The sequence below is a fragment of the Gavia stellata genome, chromosome 7 (genome assembly GCF_030936135.1).
Source record: "Gavia stellata isolate bGavSte3 chromosome 7, bGavSte3.hap2, whole genome shotgun sequence".
NCBI lineage: Eukaryota > Metazoa > Chordata > Aves > Gaviiformes > Gaviidae > Gavia > Gavia stellata.
The window spans coordinates 13,433,513-13,450,623 of record NC_082600.1 but is presented as its reverse complement, the minus strand read 5'-3'; the positions used below and the strand labels follow the sequence as shown (position 1 = coordinate 13,450,623).

Sequence of the window (17,111 nt, the reverse complement as noted above, 5' to 3'; positions counted from 1 at the left end):
TTACGTACTGAATCTTTTATTGCTTAAGTTACAAACACACAAGAGTCTATTGCAGACTGCAGTTTAGGAGCGTTCTTGGCCTTCTCGATGGCACTACATTCTCACACTGCTGCACTGATAAGCGTCACGGTCTAGAAATTCCAGTTTTGTAAGAAACTCAGTTGTTGCTGCTGGCCAACAATCAGACCTTACTTATTCACAGGTTTGTCATTCCTCAGCTGGATTACAGCAATACCGTATGTATGGATAAGATGTCTTCCCTATTTAGGGAGTTTTGAGAAGTACACAATGCTATAGCACATCTTAGAAACACAAGCTATTTGTAGGCATATCAAACCAATCTCTTTGGCTTTCCATAGAATTTAAATTAAATTCATTATCTCTGTCTTACCTTCAAAGAACGTAATTTCCAGGACAGCTATGGCTTCAAGATAAGAACTGTTATTGACAAGAACAGCACTCTTCACTACGGAGGTAAGGTAGTCTATTCAGGAGACAACTTACAAAGAGCTGATTGCAAACACCAAAAGACACAATAGAGTTCATTGTCATCCAATCCCAACTGCAAAGCAGATTTCTTTTACCTTGCCTTCTTCAATCCAAATGTTTGTTTTTAAAAATATCCATTTATTTTTAAGTAATAAACCCCCCCAACTATGAAAAAAAATGTTTCACATGCTCCTGCTCTTGAGGAGGGATGAGAGTACAAATAACATACAATGTATTCGAGCATGGGATAAACTTACTTGATAATACCCTTTCACTTTGTAATACATATCATAATGCATTATCTCATGTATTTAGTGTTAAATGAATGTAGTGGTTAAGAAGAGATTCTTAATGCAAATAAGGAGCTATGAAACTATACCATAAACAATATTTTCTCATGATGAAAGCAAGTTAGATGTACTTTAAAGTCCATGTAAGTCATTGGAAACATATTTCCCACACTAATTCTTTTTCTTCTCCCTATATTAAATGGAACTTGCATGCTATTCTCCTCACCAGCATCAATCTTTGGACTAGTTCAGATGTGTTGCTTACATATCTCTGTATGCCTCTGTCTGTTAATAATTCACACACATTCGTAATTTGTTAAAATTTGACACACTGCAGAGCTTTTGACTCTTTTGACTTTTAAGCGAGTCACACACTAAATGCCTAAATTGGTTTTGGCATCAGAAGTCCAAGCAAGACTTGACAGACCTGCTACAGTTAACAGACACTGCGGAGATGGTCTCCTGATTCCTGCCTCATAATCTACAGGCAGTGCACGCTAGAATAGATACTGTTTGTGGAATATGGGTGTAGTCACCATCTTTTTTTCCTTTTTTTTTGTCTCAGAAGAGCTGGTAAAAGCATCACTAATATCAGCTGTTGCACTTTTTGGGAAGTAACAGATGGCATTCAAATTCAAGCATAGAAAAGTTTTGTTGGTAACTGTACATGTATTGCATAAGTTTTAAGGTGGCAGTTTCCTCATAGCCAGCAAAAGCACTATTAATACTACATCCTGAAAAGTTGCAGGACCAATTTATGCCCTGCATAAATCAATCTCAAAAGACCACACTATTTTATTAATGTTAGGGAATTTTGCTCATGTCTGTTTTCCAATTTGCCAAAACATTTGCAAGAAGTAAAGGCATGATACAGCAGTGATTCTGACTGACTTCTATTTATTGGTTGTGCAGTGCACACAAAACAACACATCTAGGGGTGTCCTCATGGGATCATTTCAGAACTATCATCTTTGGTTAGCTTGAAACAGAAGAATTTACAAGTGGTACAGAGACTTTTTTCATAAGGCTTATCTCTGTAATCTCTTTTTTCCCATTCTTTAACCAAGTATTTGATGAGTATTGTTGATGAGCCCATACAATAGTGTTCTTGTGACTTGCAGCTGTGTTTTTCAAATGAATATTTGTCTTGGATTCTCTGTGGAATCTCTCAGCAGCTTTTATTGATGTTTCTTGGTAAATGTTAAACACTACATCAATTCTTTAACTTTCTGCACCATCATGTACAGCTGATAACCAGGTACATGTTAACTTTGTTTATTCTTTGGATCACACTCATTCCATCAGTGGTGGATGGCCTGCTGTGGTTTCAGTATGATTTGCATTCCACGTGGTCCCTCTAGCAAACTTGCCTGCTTTGCTGCTCAAAGTGATCTACCCAATGTTGTCAGAGTGTAAGGAATAAGACATACTGAGTATGCCTGCTTGGGGCAACACTTTTTTTTTTGGTAAAATCCTTGTCTGTTTTGAACATTATTATTATTTAGAGATCCTTGCATTTCCTGCTCTTCTTTTGGTGACTGAAAACATTCTGACCTTCTCTCTGGAAGTCCATTCATGAAATTTCTGCATGAAAGAACAATTTCTGGAAGAAAGACAATGATTCTTAAAATAATTGCAGGTCTGCTCACCTACTTTATGTGCTTTTAGAAGGTCATCAATACCATCTGGCAGGGCTGGCTGATAAGCTGACAAGATCTGTTGGTCATTACTGATGGGCTTTATCTTAAGAATTTCAAGCAAGGCTTCAATACCTGGCCTTTTGGAAGTTTGATTATCTGTATTTATTATTTACTTTGATTGCATGATTACTAGAACTGATGCAAAGGAGGTAATGGAAATAGAGGGGAGGAAGACAGAGGAGAGGTCAAAGCCCTTTTTTACAGTTGGAGATCAGTCTTAGATCAGCTTGAGTCAGTCACGAGGCTGTAGTTAGACAAACTCTTTAAGGTGAAACTGCTGCCAAAGAAACAGTCCTGCCTCCCTGCCCAGTGGAAACAATGCTTTCCAACGCCATGCCACTTCCTTCTGACATCGATCAGGTTCACCGTGCAACACAGCTGGTTGTACAGTTGCATGATGATCAGAACAACGAAGTGAGTTATCTGCCAACGAGTTTTTCAGGTTAACATTTAGGTCAACTCCCCAGCCTGGCTCTGGGTGCAGCGGGCAGTTCAGAGGCTGGTGCAGAGCTGGAGGGATGGTGGTACTGTCTTCTTCAGGGGCAGCGTGGCCTTGACATGAAGCATCGAAGTACAGCTCCACACTTACTTGCTGTCTCTTAACTGACTTACCCCTGGGACTCTCCCCGCAGGGTTTAGCAGCCCCATCTGACCAGGCTTTCAGGAGCTGGCAGGGGCGCTGGCAGTAACCTGTGGACAAAGCTGGCCAGGGCCAAGGCAAACAAGCCTATGAACGTAGCCAGGATGGTGGCACCCCATTTGGGCTGCCCCGCGGAGGCTCTCACCCGGGAGCCGTCACCCCTACAATGGCGCTGCCCCAGCGCACCCCGACAGCTCTTCGAGTCCAATTCGGCACCTCAAGCGGCGGCAGTTACCACCTCACCGCACGCGCTGCCAGGGGCAGACGCCCACGTACTGAGGCGAGGGGTCCCTGTGGGCCCGAAAAGCCTCTCCTCACACCCACCAGCCAGAGCCCGACCCCCTTCTCCCCTCGCCCCCCGCGGCACTCTCCCTGCAGCGCTGCCCGCTGCACTCCGCCGCCATGCCGAGCGACGCCCCCGTCAGCAGGCCGCCACCGCCGCCCCGCCCCCCGGTGCCCCGGCCCCCCGCAGACCCCGCCCCCTCCCCGCGACGGCCCACCCAACGGCAGGCAGTCCGGCGCGTGCGCAGACGCGCAGTAAACAGGCGCCGCCGCTCCTCCCCCTTACGCCGTTTGCGTGGCCGCCTCCGCGCAGGGCCGCGCGAGCGCCGGCGGCGGCGGCGGTTGCGCAGTGGCGCTACATCCGGGCACTGGGGCAGGATGAATGCTCCTTTCCAAGATGGCGGCGGAGGGAGGAGGGAAGGAGATGAACGAGATTAAGACCCAGTTCACCACCCGGGAGGGGCTGTACAAGCTGCTGAGCCACTCGGAGTACAGCCGGCCTAACCGGGTGCCCTTCAACTCGCAGGGCTCCAACCCGGTCCGCGTTTCCTTCGTCAACGTCAACGACCAGAGCGGCAACGGGGACCGGCTCTGCTTCAATGTGGGCCGGGAGCTCTACTTCTACATCTACAAGGGGGTCCGCAAGGTACCGGGGCTCGGCCGCCGGGCTGGGGGGGAGTGGCGGGGGCTCCGCGCCGGCCGCCCGCCGAGGGTCCGCCGGCTGCCAGTGGGGTGTGGGAGCCCCGCCGCGGGGAGCTGCGCCGTGGGCGAGGGGCAGAGGCCGCCCCGCCGGGCCGCCTCTCCTTCGGCCCCCCCGCGGCGGCCTTAGGGCTGCTGGCAGCTTCTCGGTTGGGGCCCGGTTATGGCTGGGGCTTCAGTCGCTTTCTCGATTAACTGGCCTGTGGGGTAGCGGTTAGGGGAGGGGGAGCGTAGGCCTGGGCTGGAGGGCTGTGTGAGGGGACCGGCGCTGGCTCAGTACTAATGGGCTACGTCAAATACGGTGTCACCAACGGTAGGGGGGTGTGTGTGGGCCTTTTGGAGGGATGCAATTGCTTAGGCCCTCCTTGGTGTGCAGGAATGAGGGTTGGCTTTCCATTGGCAAGGCAACCCTGGGCCTCCTTCACTTGCTGCTTCAGGTCTGAGTTTGCTGGATGCTAATGCTGGGCGTGATTATGGTGGTGTCAAATCCCTCGTTCTAGAATCTTTCTAGCTTTGGCTGAATGGCTACAGTATTCACTGTAGTTTTAGGCCTTTATTGTGACTTTGACGCATAGGCAGATTTTAGGATTGTTTCTAAATGGGAGCAGTGCAATGATCTGAGTTCTAAATGTCAGATAATTAACACAGAGAAAGTTGCTTTTACAGGAAAGGACCATTGATACGCTTGAGAGAGACTCCTTACTTGTCATTATTTGATATAGGACTACAGTGCATGCATTTGGTCTCTCAGGTCACCATATTTATGAACAAACCCTTTCTACTTGTTTCTTAAGCCCCTTGATTTTATGGGATTTAGAGAAGGATTCAGAATTTGTCATGCTGAGTGAACGTGTGTCACTCCTACTATATGTAAGCACAGATGTAATCATTGTCAGCTTTCTATTTTATGTTTCAAAAAGTGGGTGTTCATTATCTTACATACTTGGGACTCAGCTGCTGTAATGTAAGTATCTTGAAATCTTCCTGCTCTTAGCCCACCATTCAACATGGGATAAGGGCACAGAGAACTAGTGACGTATGTAAAGCTGTGCAGGAAGCTTGTAGATGAGCAAGGAATTATACCTGAATCTACTATGTCCTAAGCTAGTGCCCATATCACTTCTCTTCTGTACAAAATGTAAGCACCAACTGGAGAATAAAGCCTGCATGGTTATCTGTTGACTGTGACTTAACAGATCTGATATATCCTGTGTAATTATATGGAAAAGTGTGTATGGATTTTAGTTTCACCGTTTAATGAATTTTAATAATCTAGTTATATTTTAAATTATACTTTAAAAATAGTTTCTTTAAGCATGCGATGAGTATTTTGTATCAAACAGTATTTGCTATTTATAAGTAGTTGCTATCTTTACTATTTACAAGGTATTGTGGGTGGCAGTATCTCTGAAAATCTGTATCCTAAATTATTACTATGTTTTGGATTCTGATATCTTATGTTTGTTTTTTCCATACAAAGTAGCTGCAGAGTTCTCTCGCTTGGACTATAGAGCAGGCCTTTATGTAGTTTAGTAATGGTACATGTGATTCTTGCAAGTTGCCTTAGTCATCTCTTGCCACACCTCTGAAAAATAAAAATCTAAAGCATACAAATTCATTGAAAGTAGCAAACTGAATAACTTTTTCAAATTACAAAAATTGTTTTGAGGTGAGTACTTTATTTTTTAGTCGCTAAAAGCTGCTGGTGTGATAACAGTCTGACAAACTAAAATTTTTTCAGTTACTGTGTAACTTGTGAGCTTTGAGGTTGTTACAGTGTTAAATAATTTTTTCTCGAAGTAGTGTAAAACAGACGCGTTGTTAGAACAGAATTAATGTCAATGACCTTTTACAGTGTTAATAATTTAAAATACACTGTATATTCTACATGTATAATACACTAACTTTAGTAAAGTGAACCTAGAGAAGGAGCTGAAATAGATTGAAACACACTTATGGAAAATGCTTTAAATGAGAATGGGGAAGGTGGTCTGTCTTAAACTTGTAGTACTTGCTTCTTTGGAATTTATTTTGAAACTATTCAGCTGGAAGTCATTGTTTTGTCTGTGCACAAAGTTGACATAGGAACAGGCTGACAGTCTTTCAACTGATTAGTTGAGCTTTTCAGAATCAGAAGTTGTATTTTGTGGCTATCATAAAAGGGAGAGAGCTAATGTTACCTAAATTGGCAGTATGTAATTCTGTCTTGAACTGGACAAACTATTAAACTCAAACAGCATGCCTTGCTGTTCTTGGGGGCAGGAGGGGGAGAGGGACTTTATCTTGTTGAAGACCAACCTATTTGTGATCTTCTGCATAGTACAGATGCTAATAATTTCAATTTTGACTGTTAGTTCATAGTTATGTAAGTATCCCTTTAAAACATTTCCCTAATCACTTTAAGACTATAATTTTCATTTTGGCTAAGTTGTATTAGAATATTAGAGTATGAGTTGAATTTAGTGAAGCTGTGCTGTGTGTGTATATCAGGTAGCTATGATTTTGTCTTTTTTAATCTTTTTTTTAAGGTCTGCTTCTTTTCTTGCTAAGAAAGTGCTATATTTTTACTAAAATGAGTGAAAGAACCACCAGGACACTGTTTTAAGTAATCGTGTCTGTTAGATACTGAGATAATTCTTGCATTAATCTATTGCAGATCAGTATGCATCAAGTAAGAGTCACACTTAAGCCATGAATGACACTTAAGAATAAATAATGTAATACTAAGTTAAAGGTACCACTTGAAAGGATATTTCTTGAAATCAACGATGCTAAGCTTTCTTCTTTTAGTTTCCCTTAAATCCTAAATACATAAGAAATAAGAAACTTCGTTGAAAAGTTATGTCTAGTGTCCAGGACAGTGGTGTGGAGACTGGAGTACTAATAGACAATGATAATAGTTTGGTAGAGAAACAAGAGAGTTTTGGACGGCATTTCAAGCTGTCTTCAGAGACTTCTTGAAGCAAAAAGGTATTTTCTCCCAACTTTGTTCTTTGCCCCTTTAAAAAGGAAGCTGAGTTGTTAGTTTCATGTTTCCATGTTACCACTAAACTTTACCATCACCTTGAAACATGTTACTGTGTTTCCATGTTTTCCAGGTCATACAAAGCGCATTGTTGTTTTTATAATGACATTTATGCAGCTCTCTTTGTGTTAATGAGGCAATGCAGGCTTCCAGAAAACTGCTGCTTTCTGATTTGGATCCACTGGAAAATAAAAAAAACCTCAACCTATAGTTTAGTAAGGAGAAATTAAAGTGTGATGGAATGAGAAGTGGTTGCTTTACTTATGTAAGTATATAATTATTCTCAATTGTACGGAGTGTCAATAGGCTTTCCCTTTCAGTCCTCCTTAAATTTGGCTTTAAGGTTAGATGTGTATAGTGATCTCTTGTTAAACAGAAGGGGTAAATTTCCATTAACTCAACTGATCTAGTGACGGCTGAAAATTATGATCTAGCAGTATAGTATCCTCTTGGCAGTGTGATCCTATCTCCTTGCTGTCTTTGGCAGTACTCAGCCTCTGGTTAAGCTAGTTCAGCTTGATAAACCAGCAGCAAAATACGTGCTGTTTTTCTGGGCAGATTTTCTCTTGATTTGGTGAGTTGAACTGTCATCATGGGGTCAGATATTAGCAGGCACAATTAGAGCAACTGGTGCTGTGTGGGAAGGAGCAAGGCTACCCTCTTCAGTGTCCTGGGCTGTCAGATCAGATCTGCTGCCTTGTGAGGTCTCACCTGAATAAAGCTTCAGCCTTAAGTCAAATTCAGAATGATCTGTTCTTGGGGGATTGTTGACTTAATTTTGATTGAGTGAGTTATAGGTGTTAGAGGAAGCCTTTTCTATTATTTTAGGGGTTCGCTGCTTCCTGGAGTAGGGTTATAATATTATAATATATTGTATATAACATTGAGACATATTAATATATTAAAATATCTGTATTAATAGAATATATTAATATAATATTATAATATATTAGCTGTAAGGTAATAATTCAGAAGTTATTGCTCAAACTGTGACGCATTGTTGCTTTGGATGACTTGCCTTTTCCTGCAGCCCCAAATCAGGAGTGAGGGCTGTTACTTGATTCTTGCTTATGAGACGGTCTTGGGGTGCTTTAATATGGTTTGTGGCTAGCTTTGCAAAATGATTTATTAGTTCATTCATTAGTCTTGAAAAGGAGAGCACTATCTCATCTTCCTTGCCTTAGGAATGACTGACAAAACAAGGCTTTCTAGACTGTTGCTGACATTAACTATAAAATTTGTTTCCATTTCTACTAGGAAGCTAGTGCATTTTCTTTTAAAAGGTTGTGTGTATGATAATTAATGTAGTGTTCTCTGTATTTTGTAAAGGTTTCTGGGCAAGTTATTCTGTGACTGTCACTGCAATACAGTCATATACAGGTACATATTAGCAATAGTGTCACAAGGTACACAGTCTTAGTTTTTACGTAACATATTGGGAAGTTATGAAATTTGAATGTGTAGTTCTGCTTATTACATTATGTTAAGCTTTTTGCATTGTATTTAAATTTTGAATACCTATTCTCTTTGTTAATGTGTGGCAGACTTTCCTAACATTGGTTGTTTCATTTTTTTGGAACCTCTTTCTCATGAAAAGAGGCTTTGTCTTCAGTTCTACGTTTTTCTGCAGCTACCTAAAGCAGCAGTCTGTCAATAGCTATAGAATATTACAGTATGTTGTAATGGTATTGGAATAGAAACACGTGTAGATGGTAAGCTCAGGTTGGCAGAGGCATGGAGGGCAGAATCTGTTGACTATCTTTTTAACCTTACGGGGAGCAAGTGGCTTAGAAATAATTATATTTGTACTAAGATTAAAGTAATCTTGTATCTCAACTTCTTTTATGAATAGTTAGCATACTGGCAGTTCCTGGTTATCAGTAAAAATACTGATGACACGTAGGATTCCTTCCTCTGCAGTTCTCTAAATTACCTTTTTTTGTCTGGCTTGATATTGGAGTCTTTGTCCAGTTGAGAAGTGTTATCCTTGGTGTGGTGACTTTCATTCTATAGACTGTTCATCTGGGATCTTGTCTCAATGACAGAATGATAATGGGTGGCATTTGTCACTGTGCTTAATGTATTGCTCTGGGAAGAGTAGTGTGAGACAATTCTGCATTGAAAGCTGGAATCTGTGGAGAAAACCAGCAGATTTTCTCAAGATGTGGTGGGAAGGTGAGTTTATATTGCTGTATATTTAGAGATCACTAAGCTGTGTCAGGCCTCCAAATGCTGATGTTTGTAAAGATCTTTGAAGATACTTCACACTGCTTCAGAGAAAATGTATACCTATGTCTTTGTGACCAGTTCTTAAACGTGCAGTAACAACAATTCCACAGCCCCCCTGAATAACTTGTTTTGGTGCTTAGTTTTCTCCCTTCTCTTCCCACCCCCACCCCAATATCTAACTAAACTTCTTGTTCAATGGAAAAAAAAAAAACAGGCTGAATGCTGTTATTTACTGTGGATGTAGAGAACAGTTGACTATTGCCTTTGGCTTCTGCATGTTTGAAAACTTGTTAGTTTGTCCTCTCATTTTTCCTAAGGTGAATAAATGTAGTTCTTTTAACCTTTACTCTCAGATCTTGAGTTCCAAATGTTTGGTTGCTCTCCTCTATGTTGACTTCTATGAGCTTGCATTTGTGGTACCTAACTAGATATAGTACTTCCACTGTGACTTCACTGCAGATTAAGGGAGAATTATTGCCTGCTGTGTCTGTCTTCTAATATTCTCACTAAAATATTGAATAATATTGGCATTTTTGAATCCTGCTCATAGTGTTGACCCACTTGGATTGTTCCTTATCACATTGCTGCTTTCTCTCCATTTTTATCCATGCTTTGATTTTTTTTTTTGTTGTTTATAAATGCCATGTAGTGTTTTCATTTAATTTTATTCTATTAAGTTTATTAGAGGGTGTTTTCATTTCCAATTCTGTGCTGCACACTGCAAAACATCCTTCCAATCTTGATGTCATTCACAAATTTGATGTGTACTCTCATCCATTAACAAAAGTATCCATAGAACTTAAAAACCACACATTGCATTTGCTGCTGAGCTTTTTCTCTTCTAGTCCAGTTACTTTTTCAGAAGACAATTAGGTTTGTTTGGTGCTTGCTTCTGGCAAGTTTACCTTGTATGCTTTTCCCTCTTTGTTTAGGTGCTTACAGTCTGTTTTGTTTCAGTTCTTTTGTTACCAAAGAAAGGTTTACTACTATGACTATTGGATTCTACTACAAAGTGTTCTGCATTTAAGTATTTATTTATGCCAGAATTAAACATCACTCTTATTGTCAAAGAGAGGACAGGCAAAGGTGGCTAATGGAAGTACCACAGTAAAGATAGCAGAAGTTTTCTCAAAGGTATCTGGTGCCATCCTGCAACTGGGATGATACTCTTTTTCTGTGCTGGAGGAATTTGTGTAGTCCACATTTTTCAGGTGTGCTGGATGTGACCCTCTGTAAATCTATTTTGTCCCTCTTCAAAAGGGTGTTGTAGGTTTGTTTTTTTAAGAAATCCCTTAATTTCTTGCTGAGTTTTTTTCTTCTCTGTCTTGTAGATTATAGTTGTTACATTGGGACTGGATTCACCAGTCCTGTGGAGGTATTGTGGCTAGATCAGTAGTAATTTACCTGTTGATTTGTGCTCGTGAAGGTATTTGAAAGTCTCTTGGAAATTTGTTTCAGGTGTTTAATGTGTGGATATACTTACCAGCTCAATTTTTACGATGTAGATAGATGTTTTCTTTCTTAATTCCAGCTGGGCTGGTCTAAGGACTAAGTCACATTACAAAATGTTCCTGTAGAGTTTTCTGAAGGGTGGGTTGTTTTGGTAACCCCTTTCTTTCAATGACAGTTCTGAAGCAAATAGTGAAGAGCTAATATAGATTACAGGAGTATAGGTAGATTTAAGTGTTTAACTGTGTCGTAAGGCTTATATAGAACAACTGGGACTGGTTCAAGTAAGAGGAAATCTAAAGACTAAAAGGCTGTTTTAAAATTACACTGTTGCAGTGTTAAATGTTTCTTGCTGTCGAAGAGAATGAAATAGCTGCAGTTGATGGAGCTTGCAAGATAATAATTATCTGGGGGCTACTTCTGAGTTGTAGATAGTGGCATTAGTCTGTAGTGCTGTTACCTCTCCTGGTCAGTGCTTCAAGCCTATACCACAACTGTTTGACTTCAGTAAGCTATTGCAGTGTATCCTCTGAAGGATTGCTCTCTGAGGTGATATTCATTTATCTGTGGCTGTCTGTTTGGCTGGCACGTTTGAGAACGAATACTAGGCTATAATGGCCAAACCCCCAAACTGGTGTGCAGTATTTTATAGGCAGTGAATTTGTGTGTGTGTGGTTGGTTGGGGCTTTTTTGCCACTGCAGGTATAATTTGGTTTTTGTTTTGCATTGAAATGTATTCATAGTAATATTGCACTTACATGAATTCAGTTGGGGGAATTTACATTAGTGTAGAACCATTAACTGTGGCACTTATTCTTTGTAGACTGACAAAATTTTAGTCATAATGCCTCACAGATGCAAATAATGGTCATCTGTAACAAATACTTCTGTGTCTGTGGTGAGTTTTGTGGGCCAGCTTTGTCAGAATATTTACAAAAGTGTTGTGCTATGTGCTTAAATTATAAGGAGTTTGCATTATGCTTTGACATCTGATAGTCTGCAAAACAGTTAGTTAACTGTTAATAGTTAAAACGTACATTGAAGATGGTTCAAACTCTATTTAAATGTTGCCTAGATCCATCTCTGAGAGGATTGCAAGCCATAATTATCTTGTTTGACGTTCTAGAATCAAATTTAATGCCCTAGTTTGAAGTATTGTTGTAGTTCGTTGGCTAAAGGAAACCATCTGAAATACTTTATTTTGAAGGACATGTATCCAAAGGCCACTTGCTGTCCAGTTGTCATGACTATGAGTTGACACACTTGGACAAATTATTATTTGAAAATGGTGCCATTTAGTGCCAATAGTGCCTAATAATGCCATTGTCCTCTTAGAAAGCTTAAGGAAACTAAACAGTAACATTAAATGTGTCATAGTGTAAGTTAAAGTAATAATATTTTGTTGTGTCCTTCTCAGAAATCGAGTATTTTTCCTTCCTTACCTCACTCCACTTGTAAGTCCAAATGTATATGCAGTCTATCTTCTAGTATCTACATACCTCCCATTTCTTGTCCCCTGCAACTTAAAATAAAGCAGCTGCTTTTGCTTGTTCCAGCTTCTTTTTAACAGACTGTTGGTAGACTAGGTGTAGCCCTGTAGTCTATGTGGGCAGGACCACCAGCCGCTACAACCAAAATCTTTCTAGTGGCAGTGCCTTAACTTGCATTGGGATTTTTCTCTTGCATTATTCAGTAAAGCTGTTTGTAATGGAATGATAGCTCTCTAATAGATACTTTCTGTAAATTGATTTCAGTTTTGGTTTACAAACTATAATTGGTCTTTAATTTCATGAGTTAATCATGATGTTCTCATGTGGCTGTAATGGTCGAAGAAATAATTTTTTTTTTCATTATTAATTCTGTGTGGATTGGAAGGTAACTGTACTAAGCAGTTCTTGGTTTAATAATACCTAATTTTTGTACACCTAGAGAACGTGAAGTGCTATATTAGACTAAATGCTAGTCTAAGCGAGAACTTTAACTTAAAAATGCCTTGGAGTAGGGAGAAAATATTGGATGTTATGAACAAACTTCATTATCCCCAGTCTCCTAGGAATAACAAAAAAGTAATTCTTATTATCTTATAGGAAGTTTACATACATTTTGTCAGGAAAGCGATACCACATAAAACTTTGAGAGGACTCCAGTTCATAGCTTTAACACTCCCTTTCAACTAAAGGAAGGGGGAGCAGTGACAACAGGATACTGAATGGATGCCAATGTATATTGAAGCTATCTGTTAAAAATCCACGAGTCTGGTGAAATAAACTTTTGGAACGATGCCTTAAGGTCACTTTAGCTTGCATGGTCACAAGGATAACACAGTAAATCTGAGTAACATAAATGTCTTCTCTTCCTGACTCACAAAGGTAACCATAACAAATATGTTATCCTACAAGTCGTAGTCTCATCGGATTTTAACTGTGACAATTTTTTTCTAAGGCATTTTTTTTGGTCACAGTTCTTGTAACTAAGACTTCTACAAAAGTTGTGCGAGTTTTCTTTAGATTTGAGGTGGATATTGGAGCATGACCCTGAGACAAGTTTGAAGCTATCATTGAAATGAAAATTTGGCAGAAGTTGTAAAGTAGTTTTTTTGTTGTTGTCTTGATTTTTCTGGTTTTCTACTAGTTACTGTCCTCAGTATTATAGTTATGCAATGATTTTTTTAAATCATGTTCATAAGATTTAAATTATAGTTTACATATTTGGATTTGTATAATTTAGTGGTCTGAATGGCAAATAGTAGCTTTAAAAATAAATTTTCATACCGTATTGTGAAGCCATAGATAAAGGCTTAGTCTGCATTTTCTTTCAAGTTTCTACCTTTCTTTCCCACTAGGATCTATATGGCAAACAGTTTGATTTATTTTCCAGACTTTCTTTTTAAATGGAAGTATTTTTAGACATTGGGTTTTTTGGATTTTTTTGTTTGTGTTGTTGTTTGGTGTTTCTTGAGCCTTTTTAATAGGAGAGTGGGACAGAGACCTTCAATAGCTGCCTGTTTGCACGTAGGGTGTTAGGAGGGTCTGTCTTTAAAAAATAATTCATGAGGGCAGGAATAGTTGCATGGTTAGGCAATACCACTTTTGAAGTTTGATACCATGTATACTGCAGAATGCAGTATTTCCTACCTGTGTTACAGGTATAGGCCATCTTCCATGTTTTGGTATGTGTCAGTTCAAATTACTACTCTATTGCTTATAAATAACCAAAGTTGTTTGGCTTTTTTGTTGTTTGTTTTTAAGTGTGCCTGTTCAGTGTGATATATCGATCCAGGAGGAGTGGGTTTTTTTTCCCCGAAGACTTTCAGAAATACAGGGTGGAGTTTGTAAAAGAAAGATGCTTGGGTTGACTAGGAAATTATTGCTGTTTAATAGCGTTAGCTATATGTCTCAACAGGTGACTTCTAGCAAAATCTTGCTGTTATTTCAAATGTGATCTTATGCTTTATCCCCTCTAAAGGTAACTGCCCAGTTAAGTTCATATCAGTTTAACACATGGGGATGGCCTGCCTTTCTCACCTTCAGAGATGAAACTGTGGTCCCTTGTATAGAATAACTTATATCTGTGTCATGTACGGTTAGCAAACCCCTGCAAAGTTTTAAGATGCTGTTCTAGATGAAGTTTCTGATCTTCTAACAATGCTGGCAGAATAAACTCTGTGCCAGCGAAGTGACTGTTCAAGTGTAGTTCTGTGTTTTAGACAAAATGCAGCCTCTATTGCCTGTGTAAATGCAGTAGCCTGAACTGGGATGGTTAAGTATGGGCAAATGTTAGCACTTTTGAATTGTAGAGACAGGGCAAACAGCTGTTCTGAACAACTCAAATAGATGCCCAGATGAAGCTCCCTTTAGTGATGCTCAAGATGATTCATACTTTTCTTCGTTGTTGGAGTAACACAGTGCTTGTTGTCAATTAAGTTACTGCAGCAGCCTAGAGGCTGCTTGCTTAGCTGCTTTAACTTTGTTTCGCGCTGTAGCGGCATGCACATGTCTCTTCCCTCTGAGCAATAGGTAACCCCTTTTGCAAAAAAGTATTGGGCTGCCATTGATCTGTGTATTGTTTTTTGTTAGTCCTAAATTGATGGAGGTTTACTTCTACGTAAGAGAGAGCCGAAGAGGAATGCTAGTAAGATCAGTGCTTGGGGAAGTATAGTCTTATGATACTAGAAAATGCTTTTGCTGTGCTTTCTCTTCAGTCATTTGGAAACCCTTTCTTCATTTGTATCACCTCTGATTGGTAGGTGTCTTGCAGCTGTGGCACTTTCAGTACAAGTTGATATAAAGGAGAATTTAGGTTTGGACAGTCTGCTGATATCAGTGCTTGTTAAAGGTATGATTATTTTGGACAGCAGAAATCCCTAGCATGCATAGTATTAGTATACCCATATCAATGGGAGGGATGATTTAATAGCTGGACTGTGTTCTGTCAGTTGCCTGACTGTGTTCAGTTCTGTGCTCTCATATAGGCTTCTGTTAGGTCCTTTAGCAAAACACTTAAGATGTGGGCAGTTGCTGAGTAGCCAGCACTACTGTCTGCAGGAAGATCAGTAGGTGACAATAGACAGTCTGACCGCTCCCTCCTACTCTTGAGACAAAAATCAGCCTGAGGAAAGAGACCATGTTGTGTGACCATTTGGTACATTAAATCCTTTTAGCCTTTTAAAGCTAATTTTTAAAGAAAGTATTAATAATAGGCCAAAGGGTTTTTTCCACACAATATCAATGAAACTGTCAGCACTTAAAGTATCTTGATACTTTGCTTACTTTAAAATAAGACTGTTGGGAAAGCTAGTGCTGGAATTGGGAACCTGCTGCTGCCATTTGCTGTAAAACTTCTGAAGAGGGATTCTGGTTTGCAGACTAAGTGATATCCTAGACCTTGTACGTATGGGGTTGTGGGAAATCTGAGTTCACTGCAGTGTATCTGTGTTAGAGATTTGGTTTTATAGTAGCCTGTGCTCCTATTCTTGTTCTGTCACACTTTTTGCCTAGCTGAGTTGGGTCATTATGAAATGTCTTCAGCCCCAGAAGGAAGATGCATTGCAAATTAACAACTTCAGGACAAGAGTTAAGGCAAATATGTTATTTCATCTGTCTGTTACTAAATATGACCACAAAAAGCATAAACCAATGGCCTCATTCTGGTTTTGGAGCATAGGTTATATATTTGGTCAATAATTTATTCACATAACTTCTGTAGGACTGTTCTGGGGCTCTTGGAATAACAGCCAGTTACAGCTTATTTTTAGTACAAAAGTAATTAGGGCTTTGTTCTACTAATATTTTGTTAACATGCTGCAACACGATGGAGTTATGGGCTTAATAAAAATAGTGTATCAAAAATGTCCAGCATTCCTGTAGGGCTTGCAAAATCCAACCGGTAGCCAGAAAAGACATTATTCTGACTTTCTGGACAGACATTACTGTGTTGTATTTGACTCTTACTGAGCTTTGTAATGAAAAAAAAATATAAATTGATTAACAATTAACTGCTACAGTGAAATAAGTTTCTATAGCAACAGGGCAATGCAGGGTACAATTACTCAGACTGCTTTTTTATAACAGATCATTTGTTCTTACAAGCAGTGAATTTACACTGTTGGACTAAAACATTGTTTTGTTATGGCAGTGGATAATCCTGAGCTCTTTTGCTGCTGCCTTTCACTCCCTCCAAGAAATAACTTTTCCTCTTATGTGCTGAAAAGGGGGTGAGGGAAGCTTTCAAAGATAAATACCAGGGTGGGAGACTGGTGGAAACTCAACCTACTACTACTTGCCTATATGCTATTTAGTATAATGGTGCTCTACTGGATATGTTATTATGCAGTATGAATTTATACTTCATTTCTACCTGTTGAAAAGTCTACATGAAACTGAACTTGCTCTAATTTAATAATAATGATCAAATAGTAGCTTGCAAATTTCAAGTAAATCAATTAATAAAGTTTAGTCCTAATGCTGATTCCCTGAATCAGTCAGGCTTTTGGTTATTTGTTCTTTGTATGTTTAAAGTCTATATTTTGTTTCAATGCTTCTGAATACCCTTAAAGAGAGGAATGTTCTACTTTAAGCTTTGCTATTAAAATTGGAAAAGATTAGTTTATTGTCAAGGGACTGCAGGTGTTGGGTATTTTCGCCATAAAAAACACTAGTAAAGCCAACTTTTGTGTGTTACTTTATTTTTTGATCTTTTTAAAGTTAGAAGAAATTAAATTTTAACAACTTCAGTGATGAAGCTACAGCAGCCTTACAGGGAACTTAATTTTCTGTGATGTATTTTAAGGATACTTTGGATGTTTGATT

At 39.5% G+C, this 17,111-nt stretch overlaps 1 protein-coding gene across 7 annotated transcripts in view; it reads left to right on the top strand.

Annotated features, from left to right (window-relative positions):
• Nucleotides 1-3,798: 3,798 nt before the first annotated feature.
• Nucleotides 3,799-17,111, top strand: part of WDR20 (WD repeat domain 20) — a 46,808-nt gene continuing 33,495 nt past the window's right edge. For 5 of the 7 annotated variants that reach the window (XM_059819325.1, XM_059819319.1, XM_059819322.1 and 2 more), the window contains exon 1: nt 3,799-4,047. In XM_059819325.1, coding sequence (XP_059675308.1) covers nt 3,799-4,047 — 249 coding nt within the window. Of the gene's footprint in view, nt 4,080-8,155; nt 8,169-17,111 lie in introns of all 7 variants that reach the window. The other 2 variants (XM_059819324.1, XM_059819320.1) reach the window with 1 other exon arrangement.